Source organism: Halyomorpha halys, unplaced genomic scaffold (genome assembly GCF_000696795.3).
Source record: "Halyomorpha halys isolate HHAL.00 unplaced genomic scaffold, Hhal_1.1 Scaffold498.1, whole genome shotgun sequence".
Classification (NCBI taxonomy): Eukaryota; Metazoa; Arthropoda; class Insecta; order Hemiptera; family Pentatomidae; genus Halyomorpha; species Halyomorpha halys.
The window spans coordinates 93,454-114,896 of NW_027113382.1; the positions used below are offsets into that span (position 1 = coordinate 93,454).

At 30.7% G+C, this 21,443-nt stretch overlaps 1 protein-coding gene and 3 long non-coding RNA genes across 6 annotated transcripts in view; 2 read left to right on the forward strand and 2 right to left on the reverse strand.

The window, feature by feature from the left end:
- Nucleotides 1-4,214: 4,214 nt before the first annotated feature.
- On the reverse strand, nucleotides 4,215-18,563 carry LOC106683602 (myb-like protein F; the record flags this gene model as incomplete). Of its 2 annotated transcripts, none has more annotated exon segments than XM_067050920.1 (6): nucleotides 4,215-6,434; nucleotides 8,485-8,601; nucleotides 11,906-12,025; nucleotides 17,804-17,875; nucleotides 17,965-18,104; nucleotides 18,225-18,563. In XM_067050920.1, coding segments are annotated over 6 exon segments (2,700 nt in total), but the record flags the coding sequence as incomplete, so codon positions are not given.
- Nucleotides 10,568-12,528, forward strand: LOC106683603 (uncharacterized). Of its 2 annotated transcripts, none has more exons than XR_010844382.1 (3): nucleotides 10,568-10,708; nucleotides 11,615-11,833; nucleotides 12,221-12,528. It is a non-coding gene; the product is annotated as an uncharacterized lncRNA (long non-coding RNA). The 2 variants fall into 2 exon arrangements; XR_001343578.2 differs by lacking the exon at nucleotides 10,568-10,708 and adding an exon at nucleotides 10,771-10,926.
- A 652-nt stretch (nucleotides 18,564-19,215) lies between the features above and the next one.
- On the forward strand, nucleotides 19,216-20,719 carry LOC136796631 (uncharacterized). The gene is made up of 2 exons (XR_010844383.1): nucleotides 19,216-19,773; nucleotides 20,018-20,719. It is a non-coding gene; the product is annotated as an uncharacterized lncRNA (long non-coding RNA).
- A 46-nt stretch (nucleotides 20,720-20,765) lies between these two features.
- LOC106683605 (uncharacterized) overlaps nucleotides 20,766-21,443 on the reverse strand; it is a 6,402-nt gene continuing 5,724 nt past the window's right edge. The window contains exon 3 of the long non-coding RNA XR_001343579.3: nucleotides 20,766-20,880. This is a non-coding gene — a long non-coding RNA (uncharacterized lncRNA). The remainder of the gene's footprint in view (nucleotides 20,881-21,443) is intronic.

Consider the following 21,443-nt stretch of genomic DNA (forward strand, 5'->3'; position numbering starts at 1 on the left):
TACTGTCAAAGAAGAAAAGCAGATTTAAAACATTTTTAAAGAAGTAAAGAAGCTAACCTTCAACTCTCCCAAATGGTTTTCTGCTGTATGGATCGGAAAGTTGGATCATCCTTTACAAATATACCAGGAAAATCTTACCATCGGAAATTAAGTTGATGTGAAAGTTGGCAGGAAGGGCCAGACATGTGATGATACCACAAAAAAGACCAGAGGAGTTAGGTTATTTGAAAATGCAGTGGAGAGAAGGCAGTTAAATGTTTTAGAAACATTAGCAGGGTAGGCAATAAAAGGCAAAATGGCTTCCAGCTCTTCCAGGGTGCAACTAATTTATTCTTATTGTCATTCCTCTGTCCATAAAAAACAAAAGTTCAATAAAGAGTAAAGATTTAGAGTATTTGAATCTAGGAAGATAGCAACAGATGGAGCAAAAAAGAGTCCAAGAGGATAAAAGTCAGTTGTTTCCAGAGTTGGGCAAAAATTATTCGATTGACAAGAGACGAATACTTTTTTATTCGATTGACGAGAGACGAATAAATTTTTATTCGAATAAAAATACGACTAAAAAATAATCGAATACTTTTTATTCGAATATTTAAAATACTATTTCAATCGAATAAAAATTTAGTCGAATGAAAAATTATTCGAATACAAAATTAGTCGAATACATATTATTCGAATAAAAATTTATTCGTCTCTCGTCAATCGAATAAAAAAGTATTCGTCTCTTGTCAATCGAATAATTTTTGCCCAACTTTGGAAACAACTGACTTTTTTCTCCTCTTGGACTCCTTGTTGCTCCATCTGTTGTTATCTTCCTAGATTCAAATACTCTAAATCTTTACTAGGGGTCCCTTTATACACTTTGAGGAATGCAGAATATGAAAATTATATCGATTTTAAGATCTCGTATCGAGTTATTTTTACTTTTCCGATTTCTAACATGTTAGGGTCCCTTTATACGTTTTGAGGAATACAGAATATGAAAATAATATCGATTTTGTGATCGCTCATCGATTTATATGAACTTTTCTTCTTTCAAACATGTTAGGGATTTAATTTAATTTTTTTAAACATTTAATTTTTTCGAATAAGAGATTATTTTTATGTGAATATCTATAATATGAATATATCTATAAAATGGACTAATATAAAAGTATTCAAATGGTTATTCGATTTGTTTTGCCCAAATAGTTGATTATTCGTGTAAAATAATGACGAATAAAAAAGTAATCGTATGGTTAATCATATGTTTTGTACAAATAATTGATTATTCGTGTAAAATAATGATGAATGAAAAAGTATTCGCATAGTTAATCATATGTGTTGTACGAATAATTGATTATTCGAGTAGAAAATTCACGAGTAGAAAATTCACGAATAAAAAATCATTCGTCTCTCGTCATTCGAATAATATTTGCCCAACTCTGGTTGTTTCACCCCAATTTTTTATTACTTAAACAAAAACCATGTATTGATGCTAATAAAAATTGATAAGTCTGCAAAACATAGGTGGAAGAAATAAAAGATAGTTGCAAAACGTTTAAAACAATTAAGATTCATTTGGAGCTCCATATCTTAAAGGAATGGAACTTCATTTAAAGAAGAGTAAACTTTCTAAAATATGAGCCCAAATAAAGCTGTTTTGTTCCTTATGTACAGCTTTATAATAACCAACACTTCAAAACAAAACATCAGTAGTTAGTAAATTTATTTATTTTAGGAAATATATATCTCAGGAATCATTAGATGTACAGATGTCAATTAACACTCAAATTAAAGCTAGTTTAATGTGCGCTATAAAGTAGTTTAAAACGTTCATCTTCCTCGGAATAGCAGTTTTTATTTTTGACAATTTAAATTTACAAAATATTGAATTCCAGTCGGCAAAATGTTTGATTGATGAAAAACATTCTAAGTAACCTTTAGACCTACAGATGTATGCCAGCCAGCACTCAAAACAAAGCTAGTTTAATATACTATAAAGTAGTTTATAACTTTGATCTTCTAAGCGGTAGTAGTAGTTCTTATGATATTAACATATCAATATGGATTTTACATATGAAGTGTTGTCCAAACAACTAGAAATCAATTTATATTAACAAATATCATCCCCCTAGGAAAATAAACGTTATAAGCTACTTTATATGTCATTGCACTAGCTTCAATGAGTATGTTTAATGGTTCCTGGATATATTTTTTCATAAACCAAAAAAGTTTGTCCGAACAACTAAAAATCAACATTTTTTTAAATATCATAAAAACTACTACCCTCACAAAGATAAATCTCATAAACTACTTGATAGCACCTATCAAACTACTTGTGATAAGATGGTTTCTGAAATATGGATTTCCCCAAATAAATTTAATAACCGATTTTTCGTTATGAAATGTTTTTAAAAAAACTGTATATACCAACTATTGAACATAAATAGCTATATTAGGGATTATATTTTAGGAAATTTACTTTACTTTAAGTGAGATTCTATTAGGTTTTCTCCTGTTGTAAATAGTTTAAAAACCCTAACTATATTTAACAAACTCATCAAGTTAGACTAGTAGTTATGCATAGTTTTCATTAAAGTAATAAAATATTTGGGTGAAATAACTGACATTTTATCAACCAGGCTCTTGTCCTAAGAGAACTTAAAACACTATCTCCTGGTGATTCTAAAGAAAATTAAAAAAATTACATGAATCATTCTTTTCCAATCAACGACAGAATTATGGGTTTAGAAACGAACTCCAGGTAATATCGAATGTGACAAAAGAATAAGAAGCGCATTAATACGAAGAAACCTTTTAGGAATGCTACGATTAATCCAAATAGATCAACCAAACCCATTTTAAGACAAATGTAGTTTATAGGCATATCCAAGACTTAGGGGAAAACAAATGAAATTGAATATGAGAAGAAACTTCGAACCAGGCATGCGACATTTTTCGAAAAAAACATCGGTGTTCTGCAAATCGATCTATTAAAGCCGATGGTTTTTTTTTTTTTTTAAGATCAATGTTTACTGATGTTTCAATTTTTCATTTTTTTAAATGCATAAAGAACATAATAAAAAAATAAAATTAAATGTGATTCTGAAAATTTCAAATTCAAAACAAAAGGAGGAACTATTCCTATTAACAATGAGTTGGGAGGAGGTAGCACTTCCTACCCTCACGCTAAAAGGATAAAGGTAAATTAAAATGGCAAACAACAACCAATGAACCAATAAGAGCGCTTGAATGTTCTTCTCATTCCAGAACATATCATGGAGGTTTAAAAGCAGTTTTTAAACGAGAGTGTGCTTTCAACCGAACTTGCAGTGTACTTTAAAGCTTCTGTTTAGGAATGAACTCATTGACATTTTACTCTGATAATTATAATTATAAGAATTCTATTATGGTTAAAGTTGCAATTGAGTATTTGTCAGTAATGGCGACATCCGTCCCATGAGAAAGATTTTTTTCCTAACTGTTTAGGATAATGAGTGAAAAAAGAAGTCGTCTTAAAAATATGTTAAGGGATTAAAAAGGGGGATTGTGGAAAAAGTTAACAAACTGTGAATAATAAATATTGGGGCATTTGATAACTATATGCTAATAACAGTATTTGTTGGTTTTGGATCATTAATTCAAATTAGTGTACATATGTAATTAATTTTCTTTTTTATTTAATTTGTAAATAAAATGTTTGTTTGTATTTTTTTTTTGTATTTATCCAAATTAAAAGTGTTTAAATTATAGGTTGGCTTCAAGGATCTGTTTGAGAGTCAGCAAACTGTCTGTAGCATGCGCAGTAGAGGATTTGGAAGGGGAAAACTGTACTGTGCATGCTCCTGACAGTTTGCGGACTCTCAAACTGGTCCTTGGAACAAATTTATCTTACTGAAATGGATGTTCAAAAACATCGATGAATTTTCGGCGGTTTTGTAATCATTGATATTTTAAAACATCGATGTTTTGTTATCAATGTCGCATCCTTACTTCGAACTGAAACAAGAAATCTGTTCCAAGAACCTAGATGCAGGAAGAAAGAAGATTTAACTTTGCAATAGGACACACATTCCAGAGAGGTATGAAAGGATGCAATGAGGTTGAATATTTTAGTAAGCCTAGCATTACTTACACCAGTTTAATGTTTGGTTACTTAATAAATTAACGCGTTTAAATAGTAAATATTAAACATTGTTGTAATTTTTTTTAATGTCACTATTTCTACTTACTTGACAACTTTCAGTTGGAAGAATGTAAGAACTACTAGTTTCCTGCAGAAGTTGGTTCATAACTGTTTTGAAATTGACGGTATTTCTAGGCATACAAGTGCACCTGACGAAGCGCTTACTATGATATTCCGTGTCCCATGGGTCTAATGGATTTTCATCGGGTTCACAATCTTCTTCGTCAACCCTCACAACACAAGCTGGGCATACCTTCCTCCTGGTGTTGTCCGAAACAGAGGTCTTCAGAGTTGATGCCTTTGAAGAAACATTTAACATATCTGAAAAAGACGAGCGGCGTAACGTTTCAGCAGGCGATCTCATGATCATTGACATAGTTTGCTGAATGGCGGCTCTAACATTGTATGTTTTACTTGTAGACTGACCCAAAATGAATGGAAATGATACAGTATGCGTTTTCATTTCATTAATACTTTGAGAATGTATTGTTTCTTTTGTTAAATGTTGCCTTCCTTTTAAACTTTCAGAAGGCTCTTTAGTTTTAGAGCTTTTATCGAGGGAATGAAGGTTCCTCACATCAAACCTTTCCTCCTTTCTAGCAGATAATACTTTCTGTTTGACCGGTTCTTTTTTAGGTTGAACTAAGTGAGCAAAAGTACTCGGACGAACTTGCTCTTTGTTTGTTTTCAATTCCATATTTACTGGAGCAATTTCGCTATTTATAGAATTATGTTTGGAAGATAATTCTTTGTTCTCTGTTAACGTTCGCATAGTGTTTTTCCTTAGATATTCAGTTTTTGTAGTAGTAGGTTTCTTTCCGTTAATGATAGCATTTTTAGCAGGTTGAGACAGTTTTTCCTTTGCAATGCCCTTATCGTCTGTTATCAAGACAGGATTTTTCTTTGACATCGTAGTTTTCGAATCTGAATTGAGTTTCCTTTTCAAAATACTCTGGTCATCTTCTTTATTAAGATAATTTTTATTTGAAATTGTATTTTTCGAATCTGACTTTTTCTTCAAGTTAGTTTGGCCATCTACGTTATTAACATGATTCTTATTTAAAACACGATTTTTCGAATCTGAATTAACAATGTTATCATGTTCTACTTCTTCTTTGATGTTATATATTTCATCAAAATTCCCTCTTTTAACATTAACATCGTTAATTAGTTTGACCTCTTCAACTTTTTTCGGCTGAGCATTGCTAGCTATGATTTCAATTCCAGATTTGTTTTGTAAATTTTTGCTAGCAGTAACAAAATTATTTTTGAGTCGATTCTCATTCTTAATCATCGCGTCTTTGCCGCAATCTTTCTCTGTATTACTTATAGTTCTTGGAGCTCTTGCTTCAGTTTTGGATTTTTTCGAATTATCAAAAGCAACTATATTTTTTTTATCAGGTAAGATTTTCAATTTTGGATCTATAATTATATTTTTGGGTTTCTGTCTTGAATTTGCCACTGTAGTTTTTTTGGATTTTATATCTTTTCTTCCACCATTTTTTTTTATTTCATGCTTTAGTGGTAATCCACTAAGCTTTCTGTAAAGAGTCATTTCTGGAGAATGGAGCTTTAAATCCATGACAGCTGAATTGCAAACTGGCTGTTTTGTGTTTTCTGATTTAGTGTGCACAGATGAAGCGTCGTAAAATGTTTCTTTTACTTTAGCCTTCTGTCTACGATGAGACACCTTTTCTTTAGTCTCATCGATTAGCGATCGATTTTGGGAAGATGTATTTTCTAAAAGCGTTTCCCCGACAAAGGAATTTTTGTTAGGCCTTCCAATGATCAAATCATCAAAAGTAACTCTCATACCTTTATCTTTATTCGCATTGTTCTGCTCTTCTTCACCGGAGTCTTCATAGAACATTTCCTGAAACTTTTCCGTGACAGATGACGGTAAAAAAAAATCTACACCCACATTGAGGTTTTCAATGTCACCATTCCTTTTTTCAAAATTATCCTCATTTATTGTACTATTGCTTGAATATTTCTTTGGTGAAATATTAGTCTTGTGAGACTTTTGAAATGTGCTGCTGCTATTTTCTGAACTGCTTTTATTTTTATTGATGTTTTTTTTTTCTTCATTGGCTTTTAATCTTTTCAAAAGTTCCTCATATATATTCTGCTTGTCAGAAGCTTCTTGACCATCATCATCGGATGATGAGCACGAGCTCAATGTCGAGTCCTCATCAGAAGATACGTTTTGATCATGAGATTCTTTCTCTTTGTTCGTTATGTCATTAAAGCTTGATTTACCTGAAATCTTAAAAGAACAATAATAAACTTTATTATTAAAAGAAGAGAAAATAACATTTGTCTACAATTTCATCGTTAGATCATTCATTTTCTATTTTTTTTTTTTAATTCATAATAACTCTTTAAACATTCAATAGAATTTATATTTATATATAGTTGACCGTAAAAATTGATATATAAGAAGATGCTCAGGAAAATAGTTTACAACTATTTATTTTCCGACGTTTCGCCCCACTTTGCAAGGCTTCATCAGGGCTGTTCAAAGGTAAAGGCTGAACCAAATAAAAAAAATAATAAAATAAAATTGTTGGTTCAACCTTTACCTTTGAACAGCCCTGATGAAGCCCAGCAAAGTGGGGCGAAACGTCGGAAAATAAATAGTTGTAAACTATTTTTTTTTCTCTTTTGACCGCAACACTGACCATCTTCTTATATATTCAATAGAATTGTTTTGTTAAGGCAACATCTCACAATTGTCAAAAAATATGGATGCTTAAATGGACGTATATTTATTGACGAAATCATGATGATGGTTAAGATGTACAAGAAGTAAACTGTATACTTTTAAATGTGGGTCAACGTTTCGACCTAAAGTTTTGGGCTTTAATTAGGCCTAAGGAAAACGATGACATAGATATGAAGTGAAATGAGAAGTAATAAGGTCAATATCTCTACGTGAACAGTATTGTAGTGATAGTTAATTGATTGGTATATCTAGAATATGACGACACTTTTTTTGATAAAATCGACCGACTGTAAATGCTACTTTATAGAATACATTTTTATCGATTTTCCCGAAAAAGACTCTTAGCGATTTTGATTAATCTCGCCATGTTAGTATAGAATTAAATGATCTATAATATCAGATAGATCGTATCCTCATGGAAATAGCCTGACACGGTTTAAATGATACTTACGAAGTAATGAGCCCCTGATCCTTCAAAGGTTGTAACGATAAAGATTTTCATTTTCTCCTCCCTATAGTTCTATCTTGTTTTTCGTAGCCCTGATGAAGACCTTCGACTTAAGGTTCGGATACACAGAAGGCAGACTGTCGCAGCGAGAAGCAAGTGGACGTCGCGGAAGTCTGCGATAATTTGACGCCACACAGAACGCGAAATCTTCAGCCTTAAATCGTACCGTACAGATACTTAAAACGGGAAGGAGAGACTTTGAGCTAGAGTAATAATTAAAAAGCCCCTGAAATCGAAAAATGGCATCAAACCCGCCATTCCCGCCCTCCATGGTAGCCTTACTTTTTAAATATTGCTCTATCTCAAAGTCTCTCCTTCCCGTTTTAAGCTAATATTTCAAAAGTGGTATAGGGCCCTCGCTTTCCGGGGGTTTAGCGGGGCGGGTCCAGGGAGATGGATGGCCTTTTTTAAGTGTTACGATCTCCTCTTGTGAGATTGTGACATGTTGTACATCGACCAACCTAATCGCTGTAATTGTCCGTTTGAAAAGTCAGATAAGTAAGGTTACCATGGAGGGCGGGAGTGGAGGGTTTGATGCCGTTTTTCGATTTCAGGAGCTTTATAAATATTGCTCTATCTATATAGCGTTACGATCTCCTCTTGTGTTCATCGACCAACCTACTCGCTGTAAGTACAGCCGTAATCACCGTCGTGATCTTTCTGGGTATTTGGAAGAGACGATGCAACATAGCATAGTACAACTAGACCGCCAGACCGCGTTCTGCGTGGCCAATCCTTTAGACCGGAATTTTCGCTCGACCAAACAATATATTTCTGACTGTATACTCAGACATCTCTTTCATTAAAAAAAAAATTATTCAATTCAAATTGACAAAAGTAGCATGCTTTTGGTTCTTAAGAGTATCGTAATTTTTTTTCTTTTTACTAAACAATCGATGTTCTTTGTTTTGTAAGAAGGAATATGTGTAGGATCGGGGGTGGCCAGAAGAGAAGTGTGTCGCTAAAGTTGCGCCATTAAAGGTTTTAAGGGAACTATATTTTTGTGGTGAACTTTCAAGCCAAGAAGGAATAAGAAAGAAAATAGTAATGCACACATATACCTAAACCTTTATTAAACCACACCTTTTCATTTTCTTTCATCAGTTTCTCTTTGGAACATTTATGATTAGTCGCACCATCAAATTTTAAACAATGCGTTTCCGTTTCATTCGTTGTCACATTTCCGTTAAGTAAAGATACCTGAAATGAAGAAATATGTTACTATAATTTTGATAAAAGTAATCTATATTACATATTGATAGGCCAATTGGCAATATTAGGTTTTTAGAGCACGATTCAAATATCAGCTAACATTTTTTGTCGTAACCATTTACATGGCCATTTCTGACATACGGGGGTTATTCTGTTAGTCCAAGAGACTAATAGAAGAAAAAAGTCATTTATTTCACTCTAATGTTTGATTACTTAAAGGAAAACTATGTGCACATAAACAGTAGTTTGTCATAAAAACTATTAACACCTGTCAACACATAAGAAGACCTCTATAGAAATTCGAGGATTGTTTTAAGTGCTAATAAACACAGAATAGTTCTGGTTCGGAAGACCTAACTGAATAAGACCAGGTATCGTCAGTCCTTGAAAAAGGGGCCTACGGAAAAGCCTCAGGAAGTCGGTTATGGTTTTCTATAAAAACTTTTTAGGCAGGTTTTATAATCTATACTTCGATAGGTTAAACAGCTGTTTAACTGTTTTAACCTATCGCTTTGAACAGCCCTGATGAAACCCTGCAAAGTGAGGCGAAACGTCGGACATTAAATAATTATAAACTATTTGTTCTTTTCTTGATCAACCCTGACCATCTTTTTATATTATTGTCTTACAAAGCCACAAGATACTACCAATTACCAGTGCATGGAATAGATCTCTCCCAGAAAAGGTGGTTGGGTTAATAACAAACTCTGTCTCTAGTAGGCGCACATTTACAGAGCTAAGGCATTTGAGTGTGACCCAGGAGCTGTCTTATGTTAATTTATTAGGGTAGTTCCGTGTTATTTAGGTCAATTTTCTTTATTATTTAATTAACTTAATAAGGAGTACGTAAAGACTATTAATATAAGAAAATAATAATATGTTTTGACAAAAAAAATTATTTATAAACTAGAGTGAGGATGGCAGTAGCGCACTCTGGTGGATTCCGGACGAACTTCATGCAGCTTCAGACAGGCAGCCTCTCTTCCCTCGCTACAGTTCAAATAAACACGTACTCTCTGCGTAGTTTCCTGACACCGTTGCGACGTATTGTACTAAACAGCTACAACCTCATAGTTTGCAATGACTGCCTTACCTCGAGTTGGATCCAAAAGGCAAAGTGAGGAGTGGCACACTGCAAACTCTCCTCAACCAAAGAAAGCCTGAATGAGCAAATCGAAAATCAAATCAATGCTAATTTGTTTTTTCCCAGAAGGGGAATTGTCCACAAAGAATTTGTTCCTCCAGGACAAACAGTTCACCAAGTTTTTTATAAAGACGTCCTGAATGGCTCAGAAAAATGGTCATTAGCGTCAGATCAGACATTGAAGACAAATAGATGCAGCATCATGACAACGTCTCATGTTACACTGCCCTCTCTATAATAGAAGTTTTGACCTCTAAAGGCATTCCTGTGGTTTTCCAGACCTCTATTCACCTGACCTTAGTCCCAGTGACTTTTTCCTAAACTTAAAAATATCCCCAAAGGAGGTCCTATGGGGACACCCAAAAGAGTTTATCGGTCATGCTGAAGACCACACCGGTTAAAGACTTCTAGAGCTGCTACCAACAGTGAGAACAACGTCTCCATCGGTGTGTAGCCGCCCAAGGGAACTACTTTGAAGGTAATAACATTGATGTTCCAAAAAAATAAAAACTTTGGTAAATAAAAAGTCAGTCTCATTACTTTTCTGCCACACCTTGTATAATAGTACAAAAGATTATAAACAAGCCGACTCGGCAACGGTCGTCTTTCTGACTCAGAAAACCAGTAAGCATCTTGGACGTACCCTAAAGCATTGACCATAACCTTTAACACATTTATAAACATATAATTAAGAATAAGCATGTGTTTTATATTAGATCCATATGGTTTCCAGGTAACCAGTTTTAAATCTCGGTCATCACATGCAACTTATTGTAACCTGTCTCACTCAGGGCTTATGTTTACATTATTTTGAGGAGATAACCTCCTACTGTTTATCTTTTAGTTATATTACACAAGTTTTATTGAAAAAGCTATTAAAGATTCTTTTAAAATTTGGCTAAAATATACTGCGATTATTGGATGAGATTTCGGCGAAAAATTTCAGGATCAGTAAGTTTTATACTCATATGGTTGGATTTACGGCTACAATTATAAACAGATGAGTTATTTCGTTATAAACTTGTGCTTCCTATCTTTTTTCATTTCATCCCCTGCGAAATAGGAGCTACCAATCATAACCCTATTTTAGAGTTAATAAGATGATTAAAAAAGCTGCCTTAAGATTTTGCTTGCCTTAAGATTTTGAAACTTGTTCTAAACCAGCTCTAGTAAGTTCATAAAAAACGTTACTTTTTTTGTTTTATAATAAGGTATTGTATAGATTTGCCAAAACGAAGCACAATAAGAACAAAACTGTAAAAAAATAAAAATAACTTGAACTGTTTGAAGACGGTATTGTTAAAAAAACCATAAATCTTGGGTGTTACTAAACAATCTTACAGCAGTTGCTTCGAAAACGATTTTGGACTTTGGTATTTGTTTTGGTTAGATATTTAAGTTAATTCATAATAATTGAAAGAATTTTACAAACACCAAATAAAAATATCATTAAAATGTGTTTTTTTTGTTTACGAAAATCAGCGATTTCATGAAAAAAAGCATAATAAGGGTTAAGTGATCTTATCAACCAGATGATACCCATATCTTTCATTATGAGAATTTACACTCCTTGAAACTGTAAGTTTATGTTATACTCAACACAACAAACTATTTAAACAATAATGTATAAGAATACATTGTTGAATACACCTTAAATTATAGATAGTCATTGTGTATTACTTTGGAACATCATGTTCCAATATTATTTTTTAATAAATAAAAATGATTGGTTGTTTTCACAAGACAAACTTATATTAAAATTATTTTAATATTAGTAAAACTTTTTATTAGTAAAGCCATGATACTGGTATCCTGGCATGGCATTTTTATAAAAATTGGAAGGCTACTTTTGTACAGGTTCCTTATCTTGGATGAACAGTGAATTCCCTAAAACACTTTGTTTGAGGAGCTTCACTATTTAAAAAGTATCGAAACACTAAAAGTGAGATGGTTTGACAAGCATAGAAGTAGAAGCAAGGACGTTCAAAATTCACCACTAAGGAGGAGTGACACTATGGCAGCAGGAGTCGACAAGCGCAGGATCTTGGAGAAGATCCAGATGATGTCGCCACTTATGTATGTATATATTCATTGGTCACTAAAGTTTTAAAAGCAAACAATTAGCGTAATTAAAAATATAATACTTGCCCCTTCTTTGTCAACGATGATCTCAGAATGCTGTGAACTCTTTCTAATAATTAAATGTCTATTAATGTCACAATTCGTATCTCCAGTAGATCGTTCAACATAAGCATTACCTACAGCCATCTATAAAAAATATATAAAGTACACAATAAATATATATACTATAAAACTTATTTTATAAAAAAATATAAAATAAGATTGTAATATATAAAATCTATTAAATGATAACGTTTATTTAAACATTTTACTCAGTGTTAAAATCCTTAAATACTAACCTCATAAATGTTAAATGTATGATACGTTTCATTCGAATTTCAGATCTCAGTATGCAATGCGAGAGGAACCTACCAGACCCTACCTCCAGACCCACAACATATGTACAAAAACGCCTAGACATCTAGTCGCTTGTTGCTAGTAATGAATTGTGATTTTATGGTATTACAGCATTATTTTTACGTTCATCAACTCCAGCTAACACTGCCATAGTGTAAACTGAGAATAATGTAGAAAAGGTAAATTTCTAAATAATGGTTTAAATACTGCTCGATAAAACTATCTTAAGTTTTCCCTATATATTTCAAACTAAATGTCTAAAAAAAAAAACTAAGTTAAAAATGGCATGTAACCCTCCACTCCCGACCTCCGTGGTAGCCTTACTTATCTCACTTCTTAAACAGACAATTATAGCGTATGTATACCTCTAATAATTCACTATCAGTGACTCTTTACAATTGTAAATCCACCAAGTTTACCTGAAATATATTTGAAAGGCAGATATATCTCGTTAAGTTTAAACTACTCTTAAGAGTAGAGTCCTCGTGAACCTCTCCTCTGGTACCTTACCTTTGATATTTGACGTGGGAGTACCATCATTACTTTGAAATTATGAAATCACATTTAGGAATAACTTAATTCCTTAATAAAGACATAGTTTCTAATGTCACAAAATGCCAAATACTAAGGTGCAGTATAATCCACTATGGCATATTCAAAGTATTAGCTAAACATATAGTACAGGAATTAAGACACACACTTCATGCTTCCACGATCTTCTTAAAAGAACTTCATTGAGTAGCGTTCATTAAATTAGATCAACATTTATGGAGTATAATGGTAACTAATTTGATAAACAGAGCAAAACATGACAATTTTCTTTTTTAAAAAATTACAAAAATTATTTTATTCATAGGAAAACAGCATTTTCCCCTTAAAAATAAAGAAACATTAGATATAGTTGTCTTTTAAATCAACAGTAGTCTTATATCCATTTTATATGAATAAAGTTATAATTACGTAAACTATTTACATAAATTTATAATAAGGTTTGCAGTAAACGTTACTTTTGTGTTCCTATAAGAAAATAAAAATTCATTAACCCATTCGAGACCAATTGTACACCGTGTGTGCAAACTACCAGCAGGAATGGTCCCTCCCCCTCTGGCTAATATGCCACCAATGTAAACCCGCCTTCAGCGGACCTTACAGCTGTTCTTATAATGTCATACGGCAAAACAAGATGTATTATAATAAAATGTATACATATCATGTATTGTATATTATGTAATTGTATATATATATGAATTAAATAAAGAGGTTAGGGAAAAAAAAAAGCGTGTGTGCAATGATCTTGAATTGCAATATCAGTCAGTATGGAAGAAGCGGCCGTTAAAATAAGTCTGGTTTAAGATAATATAGGGGGCAGCGGTAGTCTACCAACCCACAGATTGTCAGATCCAGTATCAGTAACAGATTGGAAAAATTCAGAATGACTGCCTAGCGACCAATATTACAAGCGAAAAAAGAAATAATCTTCCTTCTCTTTAAAATTGGTCTGAAGTCATGTATAATAATTCACGACAATTTTTACTTTCACTTACCTATATATGGAATACATAGTAAGGGAAAGTACTGCGATCGTGCAAAGCTATAATGGCTGTACGTGAACAGCCTATCACAAAACCGAAAAGTCGTACGAAACTAAAATTATATATTTAAGGTGGGTAAAAACCATGGATGTGACAGAAACGTTTTCAATAAAATTGACTGACCGAAAGTGCCACTTTTTTCCATAGAATAAATAATCCATATAGATTTTCCACTTTTTTTTTTGTTTTTTATTAAAATCGGTGAATCAATGGGAAATAATTAAGTGGACTTTAATGCCAACTAGATCTAGAAGGATTTTTTAATAAAATCTTCCTCTAAAGTACCTTTAATGTTTTTTATTTGAAAATAAAAATAACCAGTACTTATTTTTTGAAATAATATACAATGTATAAATACAAATTTGTATGGATAACTAAAGAAGAAAAAAATAAAAATTAATACATTCGATTCGAACGGGAAAAACCGAAACCACAAGATCTCATCCGATTGAAATACATGTTTACGACTATTTTTTTACACTTTATGTTATATTTTGTTATACTGTTGTATTCTTGGAAGGAATAAGTTAATATTCGTTAGTTCCATCTCAAGAACCCTAAATATGTATTTTTATAACAAGAGAAAAACAAAAATGTTTTGTTGAAATTATTCCCCTTTCGTCGTCTTTGACTTTTTTTCTGAAAATCACAAAAATTACGACTTAAGCACGAGTCTATCAATCTACTCAAAATTTTAGAATGTAATTAGAGTAAAATTGAATGTTGAGTGATGCGAACATTAAGAATGTGATCAAAACGATTACAATACACCAATGAAAAAAAATCACGTTTATATGGATGAAAATGAGGCAAACTAAATTTTGAACATTCAAACAAAATAAAAATGGGTATTGTGACATTAGTGAAATTAAAATAGTCGATGAGAAAAAATAATCCACCTACCTGACAAGTGCACTGTTTCAACCACTATCCATGAGAAGAAACTTTTGGTCTTGCTGGATTTCACATCTAAACGACATCCATTGCATGCTGGAAAACAATTCAGAGGTCAATTACGTCGTTTTTATAAAAAAAAATTTAAATTAATAAAATTACTAATAAATGAACGGTTTCTAATCATGATAAATATTTTTTCATACGTTAAGTCATATATTATAGAAACCGTGAAATTAGATTAATTTATACCTCTATGCAAAGAAATCGATTAAATTAAAATTATGTTATGACTAAATGTCGTTCCCGATAATTAACAAAAAAACTTTCAAATATATTTTTTTTGAAAAAAAAAATTCAACCTCTGAATTGTTAAGGATAAATGTAAGTTAACTTTGGGTATCCATGTGAACTCGCTTTAAACTAAATGAGGATAAAAAAAAAAAAACAGCAAAACAATTGAATCCAACAGGTACATTTTGGCAATCTAAGAATTCTGAAAGAGATGTAATTAAATTTAATTTTCCATTTAGAGTTTTTGAGTACATTCTACAAATACCGAAAAAGAATAGTACATAGTTTCTTAATCTTAATAAACAGTGGAGAAGTTAAGAGTTATGTTGTACCCAAATAAGAAAATAAACAGCGAACTTCTAAAAGATTATATAACAAGCAAATAATGCATTATCTATTAAATATTATTCCTGTCGTTTAATTTTCCAAAAAAAATAAATTTGAAAGTAATTGTTCAATCTATTGTAACAGTAACAGAACAACACACAATTCAAAGCTAGATTTGAAAGAGGGGGATATCATTATGGTTTAATATTTTATTAGTTGAAGAAGATAGTAAACCAGAATAAAAATATATTGTATTAGAACTAAATAAAATATTCAAAATGTCTTGTCCGAAAAGAAAAAATAGAAATTAATTTCTTTGTGGATCTACTTCAGTTTTTAAAAAATAATATTCTAAAAGGATTTCCATTTCAGAACATTTTGATTCATAGAGTTTCAGTTATAGTAACCCTGAGGAAGGAACATTTAGTAAGTTCTATAATAAGGTTTAATGAATACAAACTTAATTCATATTTATGACCTTGAAAATTAATTGAATGTTAGGACAATTTATCAGTCGATAGCCAATTTGCCAAGTGCAATCTCTCAAAGAATTCAAGCCCAAAATGTAATTATTGTATTTCTCATTTCATGGCTAAGCTAAGTAACTTCATTCAGAATTACTGTTATAATTAATTTGAACAACCGACTGTCATTTAAGTAAAAATTGTATCATGGTAAATAGTGAGGAATGACAAAAAAAATTATTTTTTATATGCTAATTCTTTGAATAAATTTATATCATTTGGATTATACAACACCTAATAGAGGCATGTATGCAGTTTAAAACTTAGTTTAATTTTTCTATGATTAGAATATAGATATATAATAAAAAAATACAAACAATAACATTTATATTACAAAATAATTTACATGTAAATGATTTATGTCAGAGAGAATGAGTCAGGTTTTGACTCACTCACTTTTTCTAAAATCGACAGCCCTGATAAAGCCCTACTGAGTGGTGCGAAACAGCAAATAAATAGTTGTTAACTATTTTTTGTTGCTTTTTGACCACACCTCCGACCATCTCCTTCATATTTTGAAAAATACGGTTAATCATTTATATATATTCTAAATGATCATTTTAATGATAGATAATTGCCTGCATAGATCCTTATTGGGACAATATTAGTACTGAGAGATGAGACAGTTTTTGAATCAGTAAAGTGTACAGAGTCACCACATATTTTATTTACCAGTTTTTATTATATACTATTACCATACATTTTTGTAATACATTATTAACATGTAGTTTTATTATATATTGTTATTTACAACAACTATAAACTAAATAAGTATAATAAACAATTAATTCAATCATTAATCTAATGTATACATAAAGATGAATGTTTAATTTTAACTGTATACATTAAATTATATCAAACTTACAATTGTGTTCAATTAATCTATTTATATCCCCAAAACAAGCAAAAGCGAAGCATTTCAGTGTCTGCTAGTTCCTTATATGAGGCATTCAGTCATAAAACATGGGATCTGACATTTTTTAGTAATTCAAGTTTTTGGTTAATATGTGATTCCTTAAAGCTGATTTCACAGGATTTTAAAAGAATTTGTTGGAAATTTCAAAAACGGGAATGGAGGTAAATAGCTGAAATTAATTATATTTTGTTTATTCAAACTTAATATATGTACTGGAGTCAAATGTAAAATTTGATTTATTTAAAAAAATGCAGTCCTTCCAATGAATCTGTTCAGTTTTACATAAATATATTTCCTAAAATTGGAATTAAATGATTTAAAGATCGCAAATTAAAAAACTACAACAAAGATGTCCTCCTAAATGGTTGTGAATACAAAAAATATAGTTGCTAGTATAAGTTACTTAAAAAGTATATATTTTGAAGAAGAAAATATTAGTACTATCTTTAATAAGTTCTTGTAATCTAATCCAAGGTTAGATTCTAGCCAGAATGAAAATATATGGAGACATCAGCGGTTCAAAATTAATCACAAAACCTTTTAAATATTAAGTCATAAACATAAACTTTTAAAAACAAAACAACTAAACTAAATAGACATTAAATTGATAAAATAAGGTTTTAACATTTAATCTATTATAACCCATTAATTTATAGATAAATGCACTTAGATTTTTCTTTAACAAAACTTTAATACCCCAGAATTGGAGATGGAATGAACTAATTATAATCATAAAACCCTGGGAGTAATTTCAAGTATAAAGATTATCTATGGTGAAAGAAGGTAATTTATTAACTCTAATCAAACATTAAATGGTATAGATAACCTTATTTAATTTTTACCTAAATATTAACCTTTCTAGAAGTGCAAAACAAAGAATATACCTATGAAACCCATAACACCTCTCTCCCCTCCAAAAAAAAATTCTCTATACTTTTAACAGAAAACATTAAGACCACAACATCAACAAAGGGTTGCATAAATAATATTTAATTGTTTAGTTTGTTAAGTGTAAACCTACCTGTTCATTATTAAGTACATCTTTGAGCTCTAGATTCGTTTCTTCTGACTGTAGCTCAGTCTTCTGACTTACCTATGAAAAAGTTACATGGCTTAGTAATGAGCTAATAATAAGAAAAGTTTCATTTTTTTTTTTTTTTAACAAAAATAATATTTCATTACGTTTTCCAATAAGTCTGTGGAAACGGGATGTGAAACATCTATCATATCCTCTTTGCCTTCGACTTTTTTTCTAACTATATTTAGCTGCTCCATGAGAGTACCGCATTTATTAGTTGCAAGTTGCAAATGCTCTTGAAATGCTACAAATGCAGGTCATAGATAACATAACATCCACTAATTTTACAGTTACAATCTCAACTCAATTAATACTGAAGGAATCTTCAATTTGAAGTTAAATCGCATAAAATAGAAAAACTTGCCTGCAAGTACACTTCGTGGCCGTGTCTCCATGCTGTTCAATATTACTGGTGATGCCTAAAAACTATTTTAGGGTTAGGAAATAAAGCCCTAAAAACTTTACAGTGATGACAATATCAGCATAAATCAGCTTCATATATACAAGAGCCCACAGCTAAACAAAGATATTGTAAAACTGGCAAATGCTATATGCATTTGGTGATCTACTGAAGCTATGATATTAATAAATATACTGTAACATACAGTTTTCTATACTAATTTAAAAAATTAAGATTCTATTTACTTTAATGAGCCATGTGACATTCATATGACTACCTAATACTAAAAAGTAGGGTTATTTAATCTCAGCCACATGTTTCCATATTAAAATAAGTTTATTAAATAAATATTGTTTCCACATTAATATGCTTTTATCAAATCTATATTGTTTTCAAAGCTGAAAACTACTATAAGCATCATTGTCATCTGATAAAAAGTCTTCAGATAAAATACCAAAATATATTTAAGTCTTACAATAGAACTAAAGTCTTTATTTTTACCTTTTTTTTTTTTTAACAAAATAGAATATTTTTTATTTTCATAGTAACCTATGCTACAATACAACAAAACCTCTCATGAGAGCTTGACACATTTCTCTCATTTTATACTTTTTCTTTAATGAAATAAAGTAAATTTTAATAAAAAGCATATAATTTAGATCTGAATTAACAAAGATAAAGAATACAGAAATCAGATAAAAGCGTGGCTAATTTTTGTGACTAAATATTCATATGCTTCATTATAACATCACATGGTTTTTTCTTTTCTAATAGTTTTAATTCATTTTTACAATTAAATTGATAAATTTTAACTAATTTATTAAAATTTTAAATGCTTATAAAAACTATTATACGAGTAAATGATCTAAAATATACTCCATTGCTAGTTCCAGAAAGTGATATGTAAGTTATGATCAGTAAGGCTGTGTATTTTTTAATCGAAGGTGCTACAAGTGTTTTCAGAAGATGAACAGAGGAAATGTTCCTCACCTAATGTTTAACTAAATTAATCTATACTCAAGAATTAATGTATTAATATAATTTGTATGAAGTACGCCTTCAACTTAAGGCCAGGCATCACTTCCCTTTAGAATGCTAGTTGGGTTATTGTTAAGAGTCTGTAAGAGAAAATTAATTGAAAAGAATTGACATGAAATGAAAGAAAAAATCTATTGAATAAATTACAACATGGTTGTAGGCAATGGCCGACAGAAAACAATTCTGGTTAGAATGGGTTAATGAATTTTGATTTGCGTTCATGTAATTCATAGATATTGATAGTAATGATTTTGAATGTTGAAGAAGTATAATAAATAAGAGGTGAACTTACTCCCATACTTCCTTCTTCTCCACAGCTCTCTCATCTCTATTGCCAGAGAGCCACTTCCTAAATAGTCTACTCACACATGATGAGGTTGATTTTCAATGAAGAAGGGAATAAAAAGATTTAACCAGAGAAAAAATGGCTCTCTCATACCATTAGTCTCTTCTCCCACAGAGGGCGCTAGGGGAGGTAAGGTTTTACTACTGGCTACAAGGGGCACTATTAGTGCTATATTATCAGGCTCTTTCCTTTCAAACAAAACAGCTTTCACTACTTTATAACTTCAATAATGTTCACAAATTTAATTAATTTTTTTCGCAACTGTAGTCAAATTTTAAAAGTGCTATTGATGCTATATTTTAAATGGTCTTTTAACATTTTATTCCAAATATTAATAAAATTTCTTATGAATATTACCGCTTTGCATGTACAGTGACACATCTTTAAAAAAAAGTTTTGATTTTATTATGAAATGGATGTGAATCAAATATATTACTAGAAAAGAGATTCTTTCACTACAGTGGTCCTTCTATAGACTATTCCAAAGTAAGTAGATTTTTCAAAAATTAACAATAGTCTAGGGTACAATTTATAGAATGAGTCAAATACAAAACATTTCTTTTTTTTTTTTGTCAGATGTACTCAAACTAAGCAGCGATACAAACATCACCAACTAGTTTTATTAAAATTTAAATAGAATGATAGAAGTATATAAAATATTATAATAAAATCAAAGGTTTACAAGTAATGAAATAATCAATATCAATTTTTGACAAATGTGAGTTGTTATGGACAATCAGTAAAACTGTAGATGGCGCAAACCTCAAAAACAATGATATGTATATATATTTATTTTTTAAATAAAACTATAAAAAGAAAGAGTGTAAATTTCACATACAATTAAATAACTAAATAAAAACTCTACCAAAATTTTAACGTATATAATATATAGTATATTATCAAAATTAAAAAATCAGAATTTTTTTCTATGTTTAACATAGTATTCAAAACAGTTACTACTATATCATCTGGAATTTTTAAGTTTTTCCATAACAAAGTTTTCCATCTTACAGCAGAACATAAGAGGTCCTTTTGTATCTGGGAAAAATGGATCATTTTGTGTGCCCTCAAAATCTATGATACAAAGTAAAAGAAATTGAACCAAAGACATAGAATTAGGATTGTTACTAAAAAAGAATTTATTGTTTTAAAATTTTTTTATCTTTACATACCACAAAAACAGTCAGTTCGGTTTATAGACTACTATGTAGAATGACAAGACGAGGAACTGATCTCCTGAAAACGTAACATGTTAACTGAAGCAAAATAGTAAATTTTTATATACTCATATACAATTTATGGTTACTTATATCATATACATATTTTTTTGAGGGTCTAGAGGATCAGTCAATAATAAAACTTTATTTAAGGGATGTTTCTGATTTACTAAATTTAAATTCATGTTACTCTAACCTAATAAATACATAAGACACAATTAACAACACTAAATAGAAACAGACAAAATATAAATAACAGAGGAACTACCTGCTAGGAAAAAAATGGTGACATATTGAAAAAACCAAAGCAAACCTACCTCCATTTCAAAACCTATTCAGTTCTGGCACAAACCTAGATTTAATTGGATCACAATATAGAACATGCTGTAATAGACCATTGTAAGTAATGTTTTTACTAAGCAATGTTTTAATTCTAATAGTTATTTAGAAATTAGATGAAGAAAGTATTTGTTCTAAAAAACTGTTTGCTTCATTAAGTTCATCAATAAAGTTGCGAAACATTGCCAAAATAAAGTTATATTATTGATTGATCCTCAAGACCCACAAAAAAATAAATACCTA